The sequence below is a fragment of the Polyodon spathula genome, chromosome 3 (assembly GCF_017654505.1).
Source record: "Polyodon spathula isolate WHYD16114869_AA chromosome 3, ASM1765450v1, whole genome shotgun sequence".
Taxonomy (NCBI): Eukaryota; Metazoa; Chordata; class Actinopteri; order Acipenseriformes; family Polyodontidae; genus Polyodon; species Polyodon spathula.
The window spans coordinates 4228852-4255591 of NC_054536.1; the positions used below are offsets into that span (position 1 = coordinate 4228852).

At 38.8% G+C, this 26740-nt stretch overlaps 1 protein-coding gene across 12 annotated transcripts in view; it reads right to left on the reverse strand.

Annotated features, from left to right (window-relative positions):
- LOC121310568 (disco-interacting protein 2 homolog C-like) overlaps positions 1-26740 on the reverse strand; it is a 166246-nt gene that overhangs the window by 51628 nt on the left and 87878 nt on the right. For 9 of the 12 annotated variants that reach the window (XM_041243675.1, XM_041243671.1, XM_041243672.1 and 6 more), the window contains exons 2-10: positions 22932-23003; positions 20776-20886; positions 17958-18083; positions 16159-16368; positions 14544-14666; positions 8246-8377; positions 6662-6781; positions 5645-5842; positions 1004-1095 (exon numbers count right to left, since the gene is read on the reverse strand). In XM_041243675.1, the coding sequence (XP_041099609.1) occupies positions 1004-1095; positions 5645-5842; positions 6662-6781; positions 8246-8377; positions 14544-14666; positions 16159-16368; positions 17958-18083; positions 20776-20886; positions 22932-23003 (1184 nt within the window). The remainder of the gene's footprint in view (positions 1-1003; positions 1096-5644; positions 5843-6661; positions 6782-8245; positions 8378-14543; positions 14667-16158; positions 16369-17957; positions 18084-20775; positions 20887-22931; positions 23004-26740) is intronic. The other 3 variants (XM_041243677.1, XM_041243676.1, XM_041243674.1) reach the window with 2 other exon arrangements.

Below are 26740 nucleotides of genomic sequence, written 5' to 3' on the forward strand. Positions count from 1 at the left end.
TCTATACCCAAGGGCTGTGGGTTTGCATTCAGATTGCAGGTCGTGTTGGGATCGATCACAGAAGAACCAGTTTAGAAAGACTCTGGTCTCATTAGTGCTCATGCCATTTCCACATGCCATGAAGGGGGAACTTACCTCCTGGGAGACTTTCATAATAGCTCCTAGCAGCCTGAAGCAGGCTTGGTGCACTGAACTCCCCATTAAAAATAATAATAATAATAATAATAATAATAATTAGTTTTTATATAACACCTTTCATAGTGGACCACCATCAGAAAGTGCTTTACAAGATACTAGACTAGGGTGTGTGAACTATGCATCAGCTGCAGAGTCACTTACAACAATGTCTCACCTGAAAGACAGAGCTCAAGGAGGTTAAGTGACTTGCTCACGGTCACACGGTCAGTGTGGGATTTGAACCACACAGCCTCTGATATAGAGGGGCCTTGCTGTGCCATTATTCTTCAGTGATAATATGAAGGGAAACTAAATGAGGACTAAAAGTTTGGGGATGAACATAAAACATATACTGTACACCACCTGACTATGATAAATAAATAAATAAATAAAAAGTTGAATAAAAAGAGAAAAAAAAGTGTGTGTGTGTGTTTTTTTTTTTTTTAACTCTCCATTATGTTGTTTGTAAAACACAGCAACTGAGTTTTGGAAGACACGAACCTAGGTAGCTAAAGATTTAGCAGTTAAATGAAGTGGGTATTTTCAACACAATTAACCCTGTAATGCGAATGAGAACAGCTACTTTATTTAACTAGATTCTGTTTCTTGTCCCTGTCCGGCAAGACAATGTACTGCATATGAAAAATTCAGGATTTCAAAAACAACAGTTAGAGAGGTGGCCAACCATCCTATCACATGTAACGCAGAAATGAGCACTACAGGGTTAATAAGGGCAAGATGGAATCCTGCCCACTATTCATTAAACAGAAGGGGTAGTTTAGTGCAGACCTTCCTGTTGTTTCAATAGCACAGGAATCTCACTCACCCGGTCACCTGGCCTGACCATCGGCTCCTGCTTTGATCCCAGTTTATGTAAAATATTATAGGCCACCTTCATACTGCGGGCCCACAGCTTTCCTGTTCAAAGAACAAAATAATGCACGTTATTATTACAGGATCCTGCGCATCAATACTCAGCAACACACAACAACAACTCATCTAAAAACGTATCCTTAAACTTTAGGACATGTTTAGTACCGTAAAAACACTGCAAAATTCTAAAATATATATTTTATAAAAAATGTACCCTCTTTACATTAAATATATTTCTGTTTAGTAATGCTTTAAAACAATGGCCGCAAATTCACAATAAATTCTGGCTGAATCCCACAGGAATAACACCTGAATATCTTACGCACTTCCTCCCAGTTCTGAAGTCATTCATTTTGAATTCAGCCCTGTTAATTCATCACGATTGAAAAACATTTTGGTTCCCCTTTCCCCTCCAGCCATGCCTAATGGATTCACAGTTTATTAATTAATTCATACCCTCTCACTCGACCAGCAGGGGATTGTGAGATGTCTGATTGTGAGAACACATGTGAGAAGCATCCTTTGTTACAAAGGAAAATGGAATTAATAGAAGCAAATAAACCACATGAATTAACAGGGCATAATTTCAAAATTAAGTGCTTCAGAACTTGGAGAAAGCACACACAATATATAAAAGAATTCACCTTTTGTTTTAACTAACTAAGTGTGCTCCATAGGAAACGCTTGCATATCACAGACTGCATTTTATTTAAAATGGCATTTGTAGCCAAGGAAAAAATTGGAGGACAGCCTAAACAGATAATGGACTGTGAACAAAGGAAACAGACCCGTAATTCATAATGGCAATTGAGGATGAAAGAATGGAAACTCATGAAAACAAGGAATCTGATTGCTATAAATGCCAAATGAATCACTGTAAACAGAACCAGCTCCCTGTACATCGTAACCAATGAAAATGCAGCTCTGTTTAGATAATGTCAAGAGCCAATAGTCTGAATAAAAATGATCTTTTAGGGACAAATCAGCTCACCTTTAACATGACATCATCCGACACTTTTACAAGCCACCCTGAGATAGACACCCCCGAGATACTGCACAGAAACATGCTGCTCTCCCAGTGAGACCCATCACAACTTTGTTGATTCTGATGATAAAGTTGCTCCTAGCTTAGCTATATACTCTGGTAATAGCTCATTTTAAAAGATTTCATTAAGCCAACTCGAGTCCAGCTCCTAAATGAGGTAACTACCGTGTTTAATTTTAAATGTTAAGCCGCAAGGTCACTAAGGTCATTGGAGCTTCAACATCAACTCTTAATTCAGAGAGAGAAATACCTCCATTAGTTCTGTATTATCCACATTCATTATCCTCAACCATGTGGTATTTATTTGACCGAGATTATATCCAGATGAATGTAGGTCCATGTTAAAAACATTACTCTTTGAATAACTGTACTGGTTGAATAACAGCATATCTGAGGATCGGGTCAAGTAAAAAAAAAAAAAAAGTAAGCTGAATTCTCTATCTAATATTTTATACAAATAAGGATTAAGTAGACATAGACATATCTATCTTTAAATGAATAGAACTGTGTTATATTAGTGGCAATAATGGTGTTTATTTAACATGACAGCTGTAAATGTGATATAACTCAAAATGGCAGCTCTAAGTATTTCTCAATTAATAAAAAAAAAAGCATTTCCTCTTATTAGATATCTGTTATTTTTATTTGTTCATGTTCTAATGAAGCAAAAACAAAGTAAAACGACCTCAGGGTGGTAATCATGAAGCATCATTGGGGGGGGGGGGGGGGGGGGGGGGGCCATGATTAAAACATGAAATAAACTTTAGATGTAAATGTGTCAATAAACTTTAGATGTAAATGTGTCTATTAATGTGAAGAGGGTAACGAAGAAGTGCTCGAGATTGCGAGAAAACTCTTTTCAGAAAGATACTGCCATCACTGCACACCACTACTCAGCAAAGCAACTCTGATATCTTACCACATCTCCATGCTCATATCCCAAGAGACTGCTGCAAAGAATCCAGTGGTGATTACACTAAGCAAGATACACACAGTGACGCAGGCATGAAGCCTGGTAGGTACAGTGCAGTAGCTGCTTCTACAGTATATTACTGTCATTGAAATAAAACAACATTAATACATTTTCTGAATAAACATCCACTCGCTTGAGAGGCTTAGCTAATGGGATAACTCTGAATTGAGACTTTGTGGATACACTGTCCTTTGCATGTCTTTGCATTGACCCAGACCAGAAGAGATCAAAGGTAGCATGACCTAGGGAAACAAATACATTACCGTGGCAACTGTACCCATGGGTTTTAAATGAGCGAGCCATCCCCCTGACAACATTCAACATCGCAAGGCAGAAATAACACACACTGTTTGATTTAAGAATCCCCAACTCCATTCTCAATCCCACATTTTTATATTACTACAAAGCAGCGTCTGAACACTGTTTCCTCTTATGAAACTTTTTAAAAGTGCCTTGATGGATTGGATGTTTGGGGGTTGAGATTTACTTGCCACAACTTTGTTGGTTGACTAATCTCTACACAAATAAATCTGTCATGTTTGCAGGCTGAATGCCACTTATTTGTAATTTCCTTTCTGAAGTTGAACCTGTCCACCTGCACACCTACAGTGTTATAAATGCTGAACCCTATTTCCATCACATACATCCAAGCATTAACCAGAACATCTATTATTGAAGCTCCTCAGTACAATCATACCAAGTTCATCACTGTAATTAGAAACCAGATGAAATTGATGACTCACAGCCCGAGTGCTAAAACTCCAGGCAGATCAAAACTGGGGCTATTAGCCACTACCATCCATCTATTGCAATTACTAAAATTAAATTCACAGCAAGTCACCTTGGATCTGTCAGTTTGCGGCTATTCTTAAGAAAATAACTCAACAGTGCCGTTCTGCAAAACATCCACCTTACTCTAGACTTCGGTTCTGGGTGCTACCTGGAAAGGTAGCGATAAAGAAATACAGAGACATAAATTGAGGGCTGTACAGTATCTTGAGTTGAAGATACATGTTGATGTTATGTTACCAAATCATAAAGGCAGCTTGCAATAACGGTAATATTTTGCCTTATTGAACGAAACTTTGCAGACATGTTGAGCTATGTATTTTCACAGTGTTTAATCCAGTCTTTCATTAACTCTTTAAAAAAAAAAAAAAAAAAAAAAGTCTGTTAGTTTTACAAAATTAGAACCAAACAATTATATGCGCACTCAAGGTATCCGTTTCTCATTTTGCATAATTTACCTGACTTGACCAGATCCGGTCCCTTTTATTCTGACAGGTGAGCATTGTACAGCAAATGATGAACCGTATGGGAAAAAAAAATGCTGCAAAAAGAAACTCTATGCACATAACATGTAGAATAAAATGCTTTCCTGTACCATGAACTGAATGAGGAAATAACATAACGATATACTTTAGGATGCGACATTACTAATATTTTTACACCACAAAAGGCAAAATGCCAGAAAACTTGTGCTCTTAACAGCAGTGTCATCGCTCCTGTTCCTCAGATTAGCCGCTGGTATCGTTCAAGCCTGAAGACTATGTTAAAAACCATGGCTAGGCAAAGGTGGGCATGCAGCGTCCGACACCAACAATAAGCACGGAAACCTGACCCACAAACAGATAAGGACTTGAAGCACACATGGGAGCTACTGAAGATTAGGTCAAGAAACAACAAATGTAAAGTTCATTATAAGATCTGGTACCTTTATGTTTACAAATGAACCCCTGCCTGTAGTGTGATGTGTACTACGAAGAAGTCCTAATCTGAAAGCAGCAATCAATACAGCAGTCGATTCCCAGTTTGTATGTGCTGCGGCCCCTTTGGGATATAAAACTGGTCTTAAGTAGCAGAGTCCAATAACACAGAGGTTTTGTCAGTTGTGAACAAAAAATATTAATACCTGACAAAAACAAAAACAAAAAAAACCACTTCACTCTGTCTCCACACCTGCATGCTCACAACATGTTTGAATTGCACAGGAATTTACACAACACTTTAGTTCTTCGAGGCTCAGAACCTATTATCAAGGCTATAGTTACTCAATTAGAAGTAACATGTGAAAACTTCATCTTGATTTCTGTTTTTATCCTGGGTGGCTTAACATATCGTCATGTTCGTGTAAAACAATACTTGCAAAATCATGTAAAAAAAAACAAAAAAAAAAAACAACAGTTTGTTAAAGTATAGTCAAATGCAACATGGAGATAAAAGTTTGGAGATTCGTGAACATTTATTCTGGTGCTATACGGTACCTAACCATGAAAAGTCATGTGATGGAGTTGCAATACAGACAGACACGACTGACTTTTTAAGATTATTTATCTTCTGTATATAAATCAGAGCACAATACTGCATGCATCTACTTAATCTCACAACTCAAACAAATTCAGTTTTTATGATTGCCCTTCATCACAATTAAAAATAAATAAATAAATAAGCATAAAACACGTTTAGCCACCAGCAATATTGCAAATCAAAAGGGGTACAATTAGCTTAAACAAACAGATCAATAACGACAAAAAGCACCAGTACCCAGGAAACCAAAGCGGTAAAGCAGCACTCACCGTAAGTGAGGATATATAGTGCTTTTCCATTAGTGTCCATTGTGGTCAAGCAGGGTGCTTTGGGAGAGATGGTCCCCCATCTCTGCAGGGCTGCTTCTAGAGACGGAGGCCAGTTAGTCACCACCCCCAACTGCTCCCCTCGCATCGGCAGCATCTGGGCTCCCTCGGGTTTGGGCTGGTTTGGGTCTGGCTGTAGTACTGGAGAAAGAAGGAACATTGTGTAACTGTGCTGAAACCCATCTGATCACTGCAATGATTATATTGGCGTATGACTGGACAAAAAGTAACATTTACTACACGGAACGCTATGCTAGTAGACCCAGTTCAGATGTCGCTCACTGAACCAAAGTCGGGCCTCCGACACGTGTGACTTGGTGTCTTACCGACCACAGCATTCCCCACTTGTAATGTCTGGTGATTAATGAAAGATTTCTAAATATAAAGAGCTCTCCAAGTAATTATATATATATATATATATATATATATATATATATATATATATATATATATATATATATATATATATATATATATATATATATATACACACACACACATACACACACTGTAATGCAATAATGACCCCTAAATAAAAAACAATAAATAAATAAAAACACAACCGCAATTTACTCCATTAAAAAGGCTCTCCTGGTTTTAAAATGATTTTGGTGGGGCACAGGGAATAGGCTATTTTACAAATCATTACCATTGCACTCATCCCAGTAGCAAATTGCATACTCTGGACTAGATTAACTAAGCCCCCACCCCCCAATACAATATTTAAATAGTTGCTTATTAAAGTAAACTAAGAACTGTATAAACCAGTAAACAAACAAGAAAATTACCACTCTGTATTGTTTATTTACTGTACGGCTGGACACTTAAACATTTCAGACTCAACATGATGTTTATGAATCATAAATATATTGTCTCCTTCCTCCTTGACCTTGATGAATGAATGCACACCAGAATGAGCAATTCTATGGCACGGTAAAGCATACATTTAAACATTCTTACCTTCCAGCAGTTCTTCAAAATCATCGACAAAGAACTCTCTTAAAGGTGGTCGCTTGGGCCTCTTCAGGGTATTAACAAGCTGCTGGATCTTAGCTGATACTCTGCTGCTGACCGGCACACCTGCACAACAGAGAGCAACACACAGATAAGCACAGCTCCCAGCCTTGAGCCTCATGATGTAGAGGAAACAAACACAATGGCTTGACTTCAGACTGTCAGGGCTGCTTTACATTGCCCGCACTGTTAACCTCTGGAAAAAAGAATCTCACAGTAAAAACATTGAACAGAGTGGAGTCTGTATGGGAAACGCAATGCACTACTCTGCAGAAACGGAACCAAACAGGCTGATCTTCTCTCTTAACTATGATTATCAAAGTTAGTGTAAATGCATATGACGCTAAATGAAGGCTTTATTCAAAATCCTTGTGTACTTGAGCTAAGACTATGCAAATTACCTCATCTTTAATTGGTTTGGCCAACTAAGGCTTTATCTTGTGTAACACGCTGCATAATTCTGTGGAAACTGGTATCATTTTTTTGTCTGATCCATATGGCAGCATGCTGTATTTACCCTTGTTACATTAAAGGCCAGGTGTTCAAAAACTGATCTTAAAACTACAGGCCTGTTATCTATGAGTTCTAAAATAGGTGCTTAACAAGCATCTCAAACAAGGAAAAACACATGGGTAGACAATGAAGGCGGTCAGTAGCAACAGGAGAAAAGCACGCTAGGGTCACGTGTGTAGTGTTACATACCCCCTCTGTGGGAGGTATTCTCAACCTGTGCCGAGAAAGCCCCTTTATCTATATCAGTTTGAGGGGCATGCAGTGTGAAAACACATGTAATCTAACTGCAACAGGAACATCTAAAACAGATGTAATCACTTGACTAAAGCATAATTTGAGTTGTTACTAAATGAAATAAGTGTGTCTCATTATAACAGAAGTGGGAGATAGTGCTCACTGTCCCCATTCCTTCAACACCTCCTCTCAGTCAACGCTTTCTATACTGTTTGACATGCTTCGCAGACACAGCAGAGGGGAAACGAACTAGGAAGCGAAAGAGTCACTAACTGAGAGCAAAGCAATCTGGGAAGTTTTTTTAAGTGAACGTGGCATGGTATGAGATCTCACTTTTAAAAATGATGATATTTGTTTATACACACTGAATGGCACAACAGGTAAGATTGATGGAATTCTTTCTGGTAATACGTTACATGAAGTGTCTAATCACTGTGCATTTACATAGTAGTTACTTAGTAAATACATGTGTACTTACACAATTACAATGTTATTATGCATAATTACAATGTACTTAAGGTGTATATATTTTTGGAGGATATATGTAAATACAAAATTGTATCAGAAAAGGGTTAGGGTTAGTGCACAAAGATCAACACATTAAGTACATTGTAACAATGCATAATAACATTATTACTAAGTAACACATCGGTAACTACACAGTAATTAGATTAACAATGTAAAATGTTACCTTATTCATTTTGCCACGCCCACATTTAAATGGTATTCTATGGTTGGATACAGTGCTGTTGCAACACAGTTTGTCCTTTTCTCTTTGCTCACCGTCTCCAGTCTCCATGAGCTCTGCATTGCCGTACTTGGGCACGGCTCTTGATGTGGAGCCCTGTGGTCTCTCCACCTGTATGGAGTGCTCTGAGGTGTAAGTGGTGACATCTGGGGGTGCAAGATGGTTTTCTAGATACAAAGTCACATGAAATCCACTCATTAACATAGTCATCAATATCTGTGCGCAGTCTGACATTTCATGAGAACTACTGGGTGTCACGGTTTACAGATATCATCTACAGGATTAAATAATAATAATAATAATAATAATAATAATAATAATAATAATAATAATAATAATAATAGCCAAAGTGGTGGGGATTTAATTGTATCTATTGAGCATTCCCAGTAAAGCTTGCACACATTTAATTGTATATTTCAGGGGAGCATGCATGCACGCATCCATCAGATTAAACATAGTATATTGTATTTAGATTGATGGAATTCTGCCAAAACTCTTCTTCATCCTCTACAGGATTTAGGTAGTCCAGGATACCACAGACATTTTTGCTCCTTAGTGTCACCCAGAGACTTTCAAACAACAACAAAGCAAAAACAAAAAGTGGGAATGACGAACCTGCAAAGTTATGGGTTTGGGAAGGGAACCAAATATAAAAGGCGTGTTCTATTTACATGGAAAAATGCACAGATGAGGCAAGCTTGGTGTTCTATTTACGTTGGAAAAATGCACAGATGAGGCAACAACCCTTACATGTACCCGTGTTTTGTTAAGTGCATGGGGCATTTGTTTTTGGTTCACGTAATGATCAGTTATGTCTCCATGAAGGCACTTTCTTCTAGGCAACACAAACACATATAGATATATATATATATATATATATATATATATATATATATATATATATATATATATATATATATATAATATAAAGACATCAGTCTCAGGCATCAGTTTAGTCCTTAGTCAAATCGGTATCACCTCCTGTTCACCATGCCTGGAACGGATGCACTGGGTTTGTTACGTGACCCCTGACGATAATAACACCCACAAATAAAATAATAATAATAATAATAATAATAATAATAATAATAATAATAATAATAATAATAATAATACGGCTTGCATTCACAGGAGGATTGCACTAACATTTGAAAATGATGGTCGCAAAGCATTCTAGCTGAGGTATATAAATAATGGATATTTCTTTTCATCACAAAGTCTTCATATTTATGCTCTGCCTTACAGACAAAAAAGATAAAGAAATGCAGGTGTTGTAGAGGGTGCAAGCAAACCCACTGAGATTGGTGGGTATCATTTTAGAATGACCTTGTACCAAAGACTACTCGTGTTCTTTCTTTCTATTAAGTGTTTTTGCAGGATGCTTTTTTTACTTTCAGGCTTAAGGATATCAGGGCAGCGATAATTAATGTGAGTTCTTACATGCTTACGTGTGACAAAATGATCAATATGCAAACAAGATTTGTTTGACATAATGCTGGATGTGAGGACCCATAGTTTATAAAGCCTGGGGAGCTAGCAATAATCCTGGGGAGACAAGTCGGAAAGCACAGGTATGAAAAGCAAGTCTTCTCCGACAACCCTGCACTTTCAAATGACTTGGGAATGCCTGGGAAGAAACCCATCAAATATGTATATTTCAGTTACCAGCACTTAAAGTTGATTGACCACAAAAGCGGGCACTCAAAAAAAGGGGAATGTAATAGTATTCTTATTAAACATTTGATTTATTTTTTTTTTATTTTTAAATTCAAACTTTGACAATGAATAGACTGTTTTAATAATCTGCCAATTAATTGATACATTCTGATTCAGCAAACGTATTTCACAGCATGCAGTAAGTAAAGCATGATCGTCTGCACATCTCTCTCATTTGAAATGCTTTCCATGTACCTTCGTCAGTCTTGATTGTTGTTTTTATCTGCGCGTGTGCTGTCACAAGCTGTGTGCCATTTTTCAGTTGATTTCACCTGGATTTCCATTCAGGCATGAAATACCATTCCAAATGCAATTTGGGGATGGTGGGCGAGAAGCATGTCAATGAAGCCCTCTCCTGGCAGTGCAATACCACATAGTCACAGACATATTCACAAAAGTCAAGGGCTTAAAGGCAAGTGGATGAGCGACTCTTGTATCCGGCAGCTAATCTCTGTTACTGCAACATAGTGAGTTTCATTAAAAGCTGGTGCTTTGATATCAGAACACTACATATCATCCTTTCCTTTTTTGAGCAAATTAAAAGCATTCCAAGATACCATATTTAACCTAGTCCAGTAATTCTAAACAGTTACTTCTGTATTATTACATCTATTTTTTGTTAATGACTATTTAAAGAGCCTCATAATTATTTTAAAGTCTCTAACTACAATGCAACTATACCCTTGTAATTACAGTTTGTGACGTTACAATGCAAAAGCTTGCTTAATTACAAATTGAAAGAAAAAAGGATTCTGAATTTGCCCTGTACTTACACATGTGATTGTGTTTTTGCAATGCAATTACAAGGTAACTACATGTGTAAATACAGTGTAATTACAGTGCAGTGGAGATACTCAGTGTTAGCTGCTGCTGTATTAAATGGTACAGATCACACAATACAGTCTGTGTCAGTACAGTCTTTTCAGAAGAAAACCCAACAGGCTTTCTGTTAGAGCACATGACAGCCTGTTACTAAGAAATACAAATCGACCTGTGTTCCTTTACTGGACAACTCCTTTATATACTACAAAGCCACACAGAAACAACACGTTTAGATACTACAAAGCAACATATGTTTAAATGTCTTGAAAGAAAGCTTTATTCTCATGCCAGGGTGTGAAAGTAGCGACTGGTTGACCATGATTTCTGCAGATTGCAGTGACTTCAGAGCATGACTGAGAAAGTCAGATCAAGGACATTGGCTTTCCACCCACGCCAAGCTGTTTCCTGACTCCTGTGTTCTACAGAACGGCTGAGACTGCCATATAAAACCAGTATCATCTTATATAACTGACCAATAAAAAATAATATTAAAAGAAACAATACAACATTCACTACTGTGTCAGGAAAATACACCATGAGGGTGCTTAAAAAAAAAAAATATATATATATATAATATAATTTCACTCTGTACATCTTTATATTTGTTAAATGTGGCATTGCAAGCTGTATGCTAAAATGGCTGAATTAAATGATGTATTTGTTTTTTTAACTATGATATATGTTTTATTTTATTTCTGGACTCTCATAATATCCTAATTATCAAGTGATGTTTTCTGAACTGTACTGTTTCAAAGGTCTGGTAGTTCAACAATGAAAGTGGTAAGCTAGAGCCTCATGTTAATTGATAAATGCAGTCTAAAATTGAACTAACTGAAGCCATTAATATTCCCTCTGAGAGCAGCGACAGGGAGGGAGCACCAGTGGCCTGAGTGACTCTGTGATCCTGAGACACATACTGCACTGTACATTGTAAACTAACCACACAGAAACAAGAGCTCAAAGACCACCAAATACAGTCTGTGAACTGATTCAAGACACACGAACACAAGTGCTTGACTGGTCAGTAACAGTTAGTCTGGACATCAGGGTCTGCTCAAGAGCCTCACTTCCATGTGCAGTCTTTCTCACTCCTTTAATCATGTGACCCTTTGAAGGTAATGTACTACATGAATCCTTGTTTCACTAAAAATACAAATGTGCAATAATAACAATAAAAAGAGAGAATTACAGTATGGGGTAAGGTTTTATATACATTTTAATCATGTTATGTGCCTCTTTAAATGGTAAAGAAGTGAGAAACTCTCTGAACATTGTGTGACTTTCCGGTGTTTAATGTTGTAGTTTAGTTTTTTATTTTTATTTTACTGCTTACCTATAAGGCTCTTCATGGGCTGGCCCTGCTTTATTGATCTGATCTTTTATCATTTTATACTCCTACCCGCAACCTCTGCTCACATGATCAGATTGCTGAGTGTCCCTTGTGCTCGCCTACGCACTATGAGTGACAGGGCATTTAGTTGCTATGCCCCTAAATTGTGGAACCCTCTTCTTATAGGAGATTAGGGACTCTGCTACTTTGAGTGTTTTAAAATAGAGTCTTAAGACTTACTTTTCTAGAAAGGCTTTCTTATGATTCTGTAGTTCTGTGGTTGGGTTCTGTGTTTTGATGACTTGTTGTATTTTCTTTTGTAAAACACTCTGAGATGAATGCTTTTAAGGTCGGCTATTATTATATTATAAAGTTTATTATTATATTATTATTATTATTATTATTATTATTATTATTATTATTATTATTATTATACCACTGCTAGCACTGCCCTGTCCTTGTAACTTTGTAAATTTGCACCCAGCCTGAGGTAGCTCCCTGTCTGAAGAGGATAGAAACTGTTTTTTCATGATTCTCAGGACAGCAGTTGTGACCATGGGTGGATCGCCCTTGCTTATGCATGAATTGTTTCTACTTAAAAAGTGGATTTTGAGTATAGGTGTGATCCACAATAAACCCAAATAAAACTGGGTCTAAAAATCAACATTACGGCCAAAAGGTGCCATCATGGGGCGCGGGCTGGCATGCCTCCAGTAAAGAGGGGCGAGCTCTGTTCAATGGGGCGCGGGCTGGCGTGCCTCCAGTAAAGAGGGGTGGGCTCTGTTCAATGGGGCGCGGGCTGGCGTGCCTCCAGTAAAGAGGGGCGAGCTCTGTTCAATGAGGCGCCGGCTGGCGTGCCTCCAGTAAAGAGGGGCGAGCTCTGTTCAATGGGGCGCGGGCTGGCGTGCCTCCAGTAAAGAGGGGCGGGCTCTGTTCAATGGGGCGCGGGCTGGCGTGCCTCCAGTAAAGAGGGGCGGGCTCTGTTCAATGGGGCGCGGGCTGGCGTGCCTCCAGTAAAGAGGGGCGAGCTCTGTTCAATGGGGCGCCGGCTGGCGTGCCTCCAGTAAAGACGGGCGAGCTCTGTTCAATGGGGCGCGGGCTGGCGTGCCTCCAGTAAAGAGGGGCGAGCTCTTTTCAATGGGGCGCGGGCTGGCGTGCCTCCAGTAAAGAGGGGCGGGCTCTGTTCAATGCTGATTTCCACTACCTGTGGGGCATAACCTGCCCTGTATATTAAATGTCTGTAACTTGTACTTGTCGAGACCTGGAGGTTTACCTGCAGCTTCTGCATGTGATTACATTTTGTACTGTCTTTGGATTTACTGTCTTCCTGAATTAAACTATTTTGATTGAAGATTGCCTGAAGCCTGACTTATTATTTAAGAAAAAAAACAAAAAAAAATCTCACACCCACCACTCATGCATGAGTAATGCAGGTAATTTCCTTCAATATTATTCTAAATCACACGGGAGGTAAGTGTACTCATTCATCTTTAAATCAGTGACGTCTTCATAAAGAATTTACACATTGCCAGTGTATTGGAAGAATTGCAAATTTACAAGTTCAAGGTTAAATTCTTAATTATGAGTTTATGCTTTAAGAAATATCCTTTTAAAACTTTACACATTTTAGAATGAACTACCCACCCCTAATCTGCATTGGGAATACTCAGGGCTTTGGTAAAAGCATCAGACTATCACTATCAATACAGCAGAAGTGGACGCCTTCATATTACACATATGAGGCACTGGTTACAAAACAGCACGGTGCAAACATAGACTGCATAGAAGGAAGAAAATCCCTTATCTTATACCTGTTACATCAAATAAAAACGTGACCTTCCGAATGCAATGAACAGATGTCCTTTAACAGAATGGAATGGCATACTGTACAGATGCACACTTAAAAAGACTTGTTATTCTAAAACCTGAATAAGCGAAATGTCTGCTATTGTAATATCTTTACATAAGAAGATTATTCAAACACCAGCCCTAAGAACACGTGAAATCCACTGCACAACTTTGGACAAATGGCAAGAGCCTCTAACAGACTTCTGTTAGCACATCATTTGGTAGCCAGGCTCTGTCCTGCTATGCCAAAAATTACATTATAGTCTAGCAATTAAAACGTTGATTAATTGATCATTTTCAAATCATAACACAATGAAAAACAGATTTAATCTGGAATACGTATATTTTATACTGTACTGTATGCACGGCAATTATATGGCAATATATCGGGTTGTCTATTTGTATGTTTTACACACAGACACATAGAGCTGAACATTAAACAAACACCCTATGCATATGCATATGTATATATGTCTGTGTGTGTCTATATATATAGCATGTGGTGATTGCAGCATTTTGGTTTGTCCATGTTACAGTGTTCGGGGCACATACTGTATGAATCACACACTGATATTCAGGCTGACTGACGGGCACGCTTGATGTGCTAGTATACTGACCCTCTGTTTCCAAGGGTTGCCAGGCGAGTTCAGATCCAAATTCGCAGGACCGACGCAATGAATTTCCATTCTCAACTGTGCCACTCTTACTTTTTCTCTTCAGTGAAAGGTGAGCAATTGGCCCTGGATGTGAGGGAAAACCAGAACCTTAGATCCTACCACACCTGCTAAGCTTACTAGAGGGGAGAGGGGACAAGGCAAGATGCCAGTTTGGACACAGAATGGTAGCTGTGTACTGCAGCATCTCAAAACAAAAAATAGGGAATAACAAATACAAAAATAGACAAGTTTGGTAACACTTTACACTAAGTGTCTCTAATTAATATGTATTTACATAGTAGTTACTTAGTAAATATGTGTGTACTTACAAATAATTAGAATGTTTTTATGTATAGTTACAATGTACTTAATGTGTACTTTTTTGCATGATCTAACCCTAACCCCTTTCTGATACAACTGTGATTGACATATATCATGCAAAAAGATTACACATTAAGTGCATTGTACCTATGCTTTATAACATTGTAATTATGTGTAAGTACACATGTATTTACTATGCAACTATTATGTAAACACACAGTAATTAGAGACACAATGTAAAGACATTATTTCTTAGTTAGTATATTATTATCAAAAAAAATTATAAACACGGGCAATATGAAACAGTGAATAAAACAAACCTGCGTTTTATTATTATTTCTGATTTAAAATCAACAAAAAAACATTAAATTAAGTCAACTCTCTTTTTTTGTTTACAATCTAAAAGCTAATGGAATTAGGCATGCAAGGCTGTCACTTCATTGCTGACATAGGTCCTGCTTTTTTGCTGCTTTTCAGACCAATGGGGGCTTATGCTCATACTGCATTGCCAAGGTTAAATACACAAAAAAAGAACTGGGCATTTCCACGGTTAACAATCTAGTCTTTTAGTGTCTTCTACCTTAGATCCCTTTTCATTTTTTGAATTTGCCTACAAACACAAACCCTTAAGATACTGTTCTAACATATAGGCACCATACAACTATGTCTAGATGAAAACATAGCTGAATAATCCTGCAGGAAATGTAGCCCTGTCTGCTAAGTCCTGCAGCACCAGTAGCTGTTATATATGTATGTATTTATTCATTTGTTTGTCTAAATGTCTCCATAGACTCCTGGTGGTTTCTGCACTCTACAAAATCAATTTCATACTAAAAATAATACATATTTTATACACCTGCAACCAGTAATGTTTGGCAATGCAGGAGTTAAAAGCTTCTGTTGAACATTACAGAAAGGTGTGTTTTTTTTGTTATTTTAAAACATGTTTAGCATCTTGAAGATACTTTGATAGATCATTTTTGCACCAACCCATATTCAGTGTTCAACCTTCAGATGGACAGCAGCAGCAGCAGTCTATTAAAATACAAATGTCTATATATATTTCCCTTTAGATTCCAGTTTATATATTAGTTAGTATGCAAGATATATTCGGTTACAGGAATATAAATTTGCAATAGGTCCCTGGGGGGAAAACAAACAAAAAATAACCCTAAACACAAAAGCAATAGATTAGGTCACAGAACAGGTTTTGGTAATGTTTGCAGTATAAACAGCCAGGTGTTCCAGCGCTCACCGATATGCGTCTGAGCTGTGAGGTCCGTAAGTCTGGCTGCCCCGCTGCCTCCGCTCTGCGTGGAGGAGGAGGAGGTAGTGGAAGAGGTGGTGGATCCATGGATGGCCCGGCTGATCCAGTGCTCCATGTTAATGCTGCCCTGGCTAGAGGTGGGCGTCCCCTGGGAATCTCCCTGCCCAGAGCCCTCTCCCTCTGAGCCCGAGGAGGTGTCTAGGAGGGAATAGAAATGCCTGGTTAAAATCATCACACCTGCTGCACCTTCAAAACAGCAGAGACACAGTGACACTGCACTGCAACAAAACAAAGAGGGAGTGGTGTTTTTTTTTTCATAAACAGGTTTGATTAGCATACATTGAAGCAGAATGCAAAATCAGAAAACTGACAGGTCTACAGTATGGTCTGTTTTCTTGTTCTGCAAGAACTACATTTAATTATGCTTCATTTAACAAAAAAAGGGTGCTATTGCTCTTGTCATTGCACATTATGAAATTGATTAATTAATTTAAAAAACAAAACAAAAACACTATCTCCAAAGACCAGTGCTTATTTATTTAGCCCCTTAGTTTTTTTAAATATGTCAGCAGTGTGAAGTCGATGGCAAATCAGGAAGGTACTGCACTGTGGGGCTGGGTGGGATTCAGGCTGGTCTGCATGCATTTTGCATGTTAAAGTTTCACTGGCTGCCACATTTCTCTGTCTATGAAGGAAGGACAAAACCGCTTTGTTATTATGGAGTCCATGCAGCCTTCCTAGCTTTAACTGAAATACTGACTTTGAATGGGGTTAATGTTTAAGCCTGATATATTCATGCTGCAATAGGATATGGAAACATTTGGTGTGCTTCATATCCTGACAATGAAAAAATTTCACATGCGCTGTTAGAACCTAATAAAGTTACTTTACAGTGAAAAGGGAAACACAGCTGTTTTGTCCCATTTTCTACTAGTGTGTCAAACATTCTGAGTACAGCCTCCATGATCATTTCAAGACGCTGCATTCAAATTGCATATTTAACTCTTAACACTGCAGACATGCATACAGGCCTCAGAAAGACACCTCCACTCAAAACTGCAGGCTACTCTAGAAGCATGGGAAAGAAAACACTAGGCCAGCCTCATACAAGTCTAATACAGGCAAATTGTATTGTTCCTTTTCAGTATAAAACACTACAGCTATTTTACTAGTTATCATAAGCTAACCTTTCTGCATAGTTATTTAGTGTACAGCATCCCCATTATTAATCTACAGTATTCTAGTGCAGGGTAAATGTTATGACATTCAGTAAATGCAATTACACCAGCGTAAGATCACTGCTGTGTTGCCACTTTGCTGAGTTCCACAGTCAAAACAATACTGGCAGTGATTGCATTACCAGGGCTGGGTATTTGTAGCTATTGTATTATCTGGGCTGGGTATTTGTAGCTATTTTATTATCTGGGCTGGGTATTTGCAGCTATTGTATTATCTGGGCTGGGTATTTGTAGCTATTGTATTATCTGGGCTGGGTATTTGCAGCTATTGTATTATCTGGGCTGGGTATTTGTAGCTATTGTATTATCTGGGCTGGGTATTTGTAGCTATTGTATTATCTGGGCTGGGTATTTGTAGCTATTGTATTATCTGGGCTGGGTATTTGCAGCTATTGTATTATCTGGGCTGGGTATTTGTAGCTATTGTATTATCTGGGCTGGGTATTTGCAGCTATTGTATTATCTGGGCTGGGTATCTGCAGCCATTGTATTATCTAGGCTGGGTATTTGCAGCTGTTGCATTACCTGGCATGGGTATTTGTTCCTCACCTGGGGGTGTGTAGGCATCCATTGAAGTTTGCACCACCAGGGAGCGGCGCTTTGAGGGCATGGGCACTGCCATCTTCCGTTCTTTGTGTTTAGCCAGGGCCGCCTGCACTGCCTCTGTATGTACATCTATACAAAACAAAAACAGCTGTTACAACATAACATTTACTACAGACAGGGCAGAACAATGCAATCCGATTTTGATGCCCAAATATGTTATTGTACATAGCCAATTAAGGTAATTTGATTTTTTCTGTTTGAATGTACATTGCGCTGAAGTGAATTAGAGCATTCTAAACCTTGGCTAACTACCTAGCATGTGTTTTGTGTGTTTTTTAGTATTTAAAACATTACGGAATTCTGATGCATGTTTTAATATTTTCCAGTCCTTATGTATGAAGTTCCATTTTGTTCACATAGAGTGTATAAACTGTGGACTACAGCATACAGTACAATGCAGACTTGCTCAAAGGATATGTTAATCCTGCATCTGCTACAAATGCCACAAAAAAGCTTGTAGATTATGATGGATAACAAAAAGACAATGCTATTCCTTTGTCCCTTATTTTACGTATTTATTTTGGCTGGCAAGTCACAAGTGAAATGACAATACAAGAAACCCACAATTATGGTTTGTGGCCGCTATTACAAAGAATGCTTCAAAAGATACCACCTGTTGGCGTTCTGTGGTTTTGGCAGAATCTTTTCTTTTTATTACATTTGTTTTTTTTTTTATTAACATTGGTTTCCATAGTGAAATGACAAACAGCCAGCATCACTGTATTCTTTTTTCCATGCTTCATCTCTTGGATATCTTCACTTGGTATGAAACAGTGTGCACATGCAGGAGACTGTGTCAATCCTGACTTATCTGGATGACCAGGGATTTTGTTCTCTAGCTTCTCATTAAGGTTTGTACATTGAAAATAACACAACACCCCTGCAGAGAATGAAGAATGATGTGGGAGGGGCCACTAGTACATCTTTCATTACAATAGTCCTTATTGCTGGTGACAGGCTGCCAACAAGCCCCTATATTATCTAATGTAGAGGAAATGCTTTGGCAGAGGGCCTGAAATCAAACTGCATTAAAGCCATGAGTATTGAAGGGCTCCATCACCATATGCTATAGTGACACCATTCAAATATTTTTTTCTCTTTCAAGGAAAGAAAAAAGTAAAATTGTTTCAGGAACATTAGAAAATGTTCACTTACGGGTTGTTGAACCATCACACACAAATCGGATGCCAGGTACAGTTATACAAGTAAGTTTCACATCCAATTGGAAACAAACAGTGTTAAAACTAGAAACAGAAGTTTTTATGAACAAAAAAAAGGAACCCTGGGAGACATCATCTCAGGGCTGTGTCATGTCAGATTGAATGGTTTGTAAACATGAAGTAAAATGGAAATGTGAAAAAGACTGTATCTTAAATTAAAACTGCACGCGAGTCAAGAGAAGAACAGAATGATAGAGTTAATATTTAGGCAACTTTGCAGTGGCGTAGCGGGGGGGACAGTACAACGTGGAAAAGGTGAAGCATTGGGATGATTATCAGCACGTGGGAGATGAGCTGACAAAAAGAAATGAATACATTTTGTCACCTGGAGACGTCATTTTAACCCTAATTTGCATACTGTAATGCAGGGGTGCTGGAACTATGGGTGCGGCAGCACAATCAAGACATAAATCTTTACACAGAACGATGCAACACCACGAATCGCAAAATAACTTTTGGTGAAGGCCTCATAATCTCTGGGTAAGAGGAGGCTGTCCGTCAGTCTGTGTTTGTGTTTGACACTTATTTTTACATGTAGCTAGAGAAAAGCATATCCTATTCTGATTCAAAATGATACAAACTTAACAAGAAAACAGTATCGGAATTTAAGGGTATATGGGGGCACTTTCTGTCTGTCTCTCTGTCCATATGGCATCTGTCATTTACAAATATGAAACTTACATTTTACATGTGCTTACAGGCAACACAGGGTATGGTAATCTACCTTTTATTACTGATGGCTCTAATACTGAAATTACAATACGTGCTTGTTTTTAAAGAAAATTACACCCAAAAGCAAAGAAAGTCAAATGGGTGACAACTGTAAGACTGAGGCGGTTTAAAAAAAAATAATAAAAAAAAAATAAAAAATCACTTCATGCAGTTGTATATAATTTTAAAAACCTATTACATTCACACTTGGCAAAAAAAAAAAAAAAAAAAAACACACAGCTGGAAACAATTACCTTGTTTTCTAAAACAGCTGAAATTGAGTATAATCATGATCAGTATAAATCAGCAGGCACTGCCCTGTGTCTAAAAACAGCAATCTGAACCATTCAAGCTAGCGAATGATTTAAACAGGAGGTGTGGGACAGGAAATCAGAACTCCTGTGCGACCCTGCCGGGTTCGTCTGCATTGGTGCTTTTAACCTCATCTCACCTCACCAACAGGGGACAGAATCTGTAATGGCAGTGTATCACACAACACCATTCCTCCCTTTAATCTCAGCGTTCAGCTGCAGCCAATCTCTGAGATCCGAGTAACGGTACCAATGTAACAGGAAGGAGGCTGGGTGCGACCTGGCGACCCCGCGCACCGCAAGCGAGCTTCTAAACCTCAAATGCAAAACAGCCGGGCTTGTCTGCATTCATGGTCATAGAGCTTTTAATCTCATCTCATCTCACCGACAGGGAACAGGACATAATCCACAACAGCAGTGTATCTACACTCCAAGGCAGAACAAATTACTAATGTTTTAAAAGGAACTTCGATACAGGTAAAGATATAGGATGTTGTTTGTTTTTGTTTCAGTGCGCACCTGATCTGTAGCGCTCATCCCGCGAGCCTGAGGACCTGCGCCGGTGGTATCGGGAGGAGGAGGACGGGGTAACTGGGGTGCGGCGTTCTTGAGGCAGTGATGGATCCACCCCTGAAAACAACAAAAACAAGAAGCACATCAGACATTTAACTCCTTACTGTGCACAGGTTAGCACTCATCACTATCTCTCTGTGAAAAGTGATCACACGAACACGTCAACACATTCCACGTCACCAACCATAATTTTGATTTGTGTCACCGCACAGCTTTTACCAATCCGTTAAAGATAATTTCTATTAACCTTTGGCTCTGCTCTAGCCCAACATTTATCACACACCTCGCACGGCTTTTCATTCCCAGTCACACCAAGACGTTTAACAAGCATGCTTAAACCTCTATAGCAGATCAAAAGAACACAATGGCAGTCTAATACTGTTATAACAAGCATCTAACTGTAGTGTACTGCAGTGCAGTGAAAGACTGAGAAGTCTTGTAGTCTGTATTTTAATCCAACAGGCTATTTCAGGCTATTATGATCAGCACCAGACACCTCTATTGCATGGCCCGTTGGTTACCGACGACCACCTTAAAGTAACTATTCTCCCCATTAAATTATTTTCTGACCCCCAAGGACATGAGCTCAGAACATTAGTGTTATTATCACTGTAGCCAATATACAGCTACCAATTTCACAGACAGCCATAAACAACCAACAGAATTCATGTGTATTGTAATCGCATAAAAAAGTTTGTTCCCTTCCATATCTAAGGCAGTGAAAAGGAATGACTGGAAACGAAACCTGGGCTGTACATAGCTGGAAGCAGCTGACCAAAGCCATTTGATTTCTGCAAAATGTTCATTGGATGTGTGTGTCAGAGTTCATCTCCCCAACGTAAAATGGTATTAGATCGAGCTCAGGAACTGCCAGTTACACTGCTGCCGGTATCAGAGTTTCATATTCGATTTCATAGGGTATCATGCCAGCAAGTGTGTCATGTTTAAGCTGCTTAAACAACTAGTAAAAAACAGTGCAGTAAATGTACAGAAAAGTAGTTCAGTTAAATGCAGAGGCAAATCCCCCTACTGAAACAATACCATTTGACAAGACCTGGTCAAGCATACAGAACATAAAACGAACTTGCACCCGAATCATCTTGTTATATACTTATTGGCCAAAGGACTCGAGAAAATAAGTTACATTGGAAAATGCACTTGTCTGCAATGTATACAAATGCATGTGGTCACATGTCACTCCATGTGATCCACTAAACCTACATACACTTTCCAAGAGTTTTTCAAGTGCAACTATTCAGCAACAGAAGGACCCCAGCGACTTCACAAAGGGCATGACAGTGGGCACCTGTTCAACCGATTCAAACATTAACACAGTGGCTGCTTTGGCCCTCAAGACAGGTACCCAGGTGTTCTTGGCATGGCAGAGAACCACAGGTGGGTGATGACAGATCGGGCATGCAGACATGCACAACATATAGTGACAAGCAACAGAAGCACAGAGACATTCAACACTGGACAAGACACACCTGATACCACCTGAACAATACGTTGGGAGCTGTGCATTGGGGGCTTTTCAGGCCATTCTCATATATTGTTTTTTGTCAGTCAGTGGAGGAAGAGCGTTCAAAGTGGCTGACATTGTTCCCTCTAACTGTCAGGAAAGGCAACGATTCCCCACTGAGGAGGCTCCTGCTGTGGACAATCTACACAGCTACGTTCCACAAGACTAGAATTCAAACTGGGCTGTAAACAGGACTGCATCGAATGCAGCAAAACCTTTCTGTAATGATCACTGTAGCACATGTGCATCAAATTACACTTTAATGCATTTTATTACAGACAAAAAAAGTGCTTCTTTCTCAGAGGAAAAATAATGGGAAAAAATACAAATGCATACAGTCAAGAGTTATGCTTAGTTAGTGAATATTTCATAAGCATTTGTTCCACCTCACCAGTCTTGAAATCTCTTAAATAAATTAAATGTTTTGATAAAGGCAATATAAGAGGCGACAATTCATCCATGCTCTGAAGCCACCCCTGCCTGCCGCTGCATACATGCAAACACGGACCCGTCTCTTTGTCAGGTTCAGATATACATTCCACAGGCTTGAAGGCCACTACAGAGCTGCCCTCTACTTTACCTGGTGGTTGTGGGAGGTAGGCACCAATTAATTTTGACCTCTTCTTTTCATAGCCTTTCTGTGTGATGTCGCCTGCCAAAGAAAGGAAACCGACATTAGTGAAAGGATGCAAACAGACAAACTGCACAGTGGTTGTTTGCTGTTCGTCCATTAGTATTGTGTGTGTCAGAATCTGTCTCATCAACAGATCAGACCATACAACAGGGTTAGAAAGGTCTATGTCATTAAAATTTATGCTGGTCTCCCTCTCTCTCTTACTTTTTTTTTGCTGAACAAAACCTATTCGGATATGTTGCAACAGGTTAAAAGAAAATACAGGAGGGGAACAGGCAGACAGATGGACAGCCTGCCTTATATTTTGGCTATTAGCCACCAGCTTTTAAAAAAAAAAAAAAGCACATAGCTTGAGTTCTATGCATCGGCAATGATTTTATGGAACACAGCCACATGAGTAATGGCTGTCAGAAGCATTAGCTGGCAGTGCCTCATCATTTCACTTGAAATTAAAGGAGGGCGAAGAAAAGTTTGACATCCAAATGAAAACATGACAAATATGTAGTAGGTGTAGCTCCAAGCAAGATGCATAAATAAGTCCTGTTGGAAGGTTCTCTAGGGCGCTGGAATTATTTGGAGCCTGTACCCGAGAAATTTCCATTTTTCGGTCAGACACATTTGTCTTAGTACAAAAAGGTCCTTCTTCCCAAGGGTCAAACAAAGTTGTTGAAAAAAAAAAAAAAGAATTCTATAGCAAGTTGATCTAGGATAGAGGGCAGCAGGCAGAGAGCAGCAGGCAGAGAGACGATATAGGGCAGAGGTCAGGGCTTCACCTGTCTGAAAGCAGGACATTAGTTGGATTACATCACGGTTCTGTCAAGAGGAGGCAGACGCAGCATTGGATTTACTGAATGTCCATACCAAAACTGCTTCTCATACCGATACAATTAGGATATTTGTAAGAACGAGCTATTGGTAATTTCGGCAAAAGCATTTAGATCTAGGACAGAAAACTTACATGAACAAGATGGGAAACATACAGTACATACATACATACATACATATATTATGTCATGCAGAAGAGGAGAGGATTTATTACACAAACACAAACATGCAGCTACAAAAACTTTTATAATGTGTAAGGGTTAATACATTAAAAAAAAGGTTTTCTAAAGGCCCTTATTTGGGAAAGTGTCTACAGACTAATAATATAATGTTCCTGAAAAAGTGGCTTTGTGTTCCTAGTACCTTTGTTACCTTTATTAACATAAGAAATACAAATCTCTTTCAAATAGACAAAGTGGCGAATGCACTTTTCAGAGCATGAAGACATGAATAAATCAACATGACAGTCCACTCAGAAATAAGAAAGCACCAAAGAACCACGAAGCTGTCTGCTGAAGACATGGGATCAGACAGTTAGAAGTGCACAGCTGGGCAACTTGATAAGCCTGGACTATAAACCATGACAGTATGAAATATTAATTGTGCAACTTCTCATTCATATCTCTATATCTCTCTTTCTATAACTCTCTCTCCAGCAAGCAAAAGCGTCTTACTTTTAGACACAAAAACTGGGTCAACTTACACAGTATTTAGCAGAAAAAAACAACAATGCATTATAATTCTCGTTGGCTTTATGGCCAACAGAGGACTGTATTTGTTACATTTAGTCACCTATAACCTGCAAATCTAGTTGCAATATTTGAACTCTGGAAACTCTTTTGCCGATTTAAGTAGGTGGAAAGACAGCCAAGGTATAACACGTACCTAGAAACATAAAAAAGCCTGTTACTGTTTAAAAACGCAGCAGCATTCTATTCCTCCACACACTTCCAGGAAGTGCTTTCTTACAGACGTTCATTTGAAGGGCACGCTGCTGACGGGCTCCATAGCAGCATACTCTGTAGCCCTGTGAACACCTCCTGACTGCCCAAGGTGCTGAATTCTGTGGTGGATTTGTTATGTGGACTAATGTCCCCTGGGGGCTAATCTGAAGCCACAAAACTAATTTCAGTGGTGACAGAACCCAGCCTTGCACTGTTCAACAGTCCCTGTTGTTGCAGAGCATCTTAAGTTTGTAAAATCAGCCCTACAGCTACTGTATGGCCAAAAGTTTTGCATCACCCTACAGAATTAACACATTTTGCTTCATAAAGTCAAATGAAACATGCTGAATTATGTTATGTTAACACTTTCATTTACATTCCATTTTATAGTTGTCCATAAACAAAGTACAAACTGACAAAAAATTTAAAAATGTGACATTTTGAAATTCAACATGAAACACTGTACTACTATTATGGCTTCCAGTAGACTTTTTCTATATCATTTTGTAATTTCTTTGATTACATGATGTTAAACAAAATATCTAAATTATGTTCATTACAAAAAATAAATATATGATGTCCCAATCCTAAAATTCTAGGTGATGCAACACCTTTGGCCACAGCTGTACAGTGTTGCTACAATAAACCATTCAAACTTACAATGACCCACAGCAAAAATATAGAGGAAGTCTGTTCCGAGCTAAACAGGAGGATAGAGGGGTTGTAATATCTTCCAATGGCTATATTGTGTGTGTACATATACTGCTCTAAAATTAACAATTAAAGCTGGTGGAAATTCAGGCCAGGGGACACGCACAACAAATAAACAAATTCCCAAAGAAATGGAAACCCTGAATCAAAAATAATGATGCATGCAAGTGAAATACATTTAAAATGCTAAACACATGCACCATCAGGCATCCCAACCACGTTACCTATTGCCATGGTTATACAGATTCGCCAGGGCGGGATCCAGAGTCCCTAGGTCAGTGTTATAAGCAGCTACTATAAAGAAAATGACTTCTAACTATGCGAAAAGGAAAGGCAGGCCCACATGATACTAATTACTCTGTACAGCAGGAGCTCCCAATCCCTGATGTGATAGAAGATGCTCAAACGCAACAGGGATTTATAAACACATGAATATTTAAACGAGGCCGAGGACTATAGCTACTTCCGAACTAGGTAGGCAGGGCAGTAAAGTGGGAAAAACAGATTACCATCACGTTAAAAGAAAAGGCCCCCATATGGTCTGCTCTGTTTCAGAAGGTTACCACCACATGAGACCATGGTGAAAATGCTACATAATACAATGTGGGTTGTCGGGTGAAAGGAAATCCCGTGTTTAATTTCTGATGTACTCTGCTCCCTGGGCTAAAACAGATTTCAAATGTCACTCATAAACCCCTTTCGGGTGCAAGTAACAGGGGGAGTGTGCTTAGTTTGGTCTTAATGTCAAAAATAACTGGTGAGCCTGAAGGTTAAAGTACAAAAGAATGTCGTACAGACATCACATAATCAGTCCCCACTGAAGTGGTCTAAACATTTTTATAGTATTTCAAGAAGAGATGACTCAGAGATTGTGGGCCGAATCTTGTGAAAGAGGGGTTCGATGACTGCTAGCAGAGAAACAGACGTGCTCATCCCTGAAAACTTTCCTTTTACATTAGGAAGATAATATGCTGGAGAGGCTGATACAAGGGAAGAACAAAAAAAAAAAATCACAGTGCGACAGTAAACCCTATCCCACCCTATACATTTTCTACTTCTGTGACACTTAAATGCGTGTGACGCATATCTGATTATTTCATTTTGGCCCGTTCCAACCCTTGTATCGTTTTTGTGTTACCTCAAAAACGGACAATATGAAAAATACATATCTGAAAAGGACTGTGTTTTAAAATAAGTTGGCTTTTATTTAGATATACTGTATTGGCTTTGTTGGTACAGTACTGTATTTTTAATAAAAGTAGTATTTCTATTCGA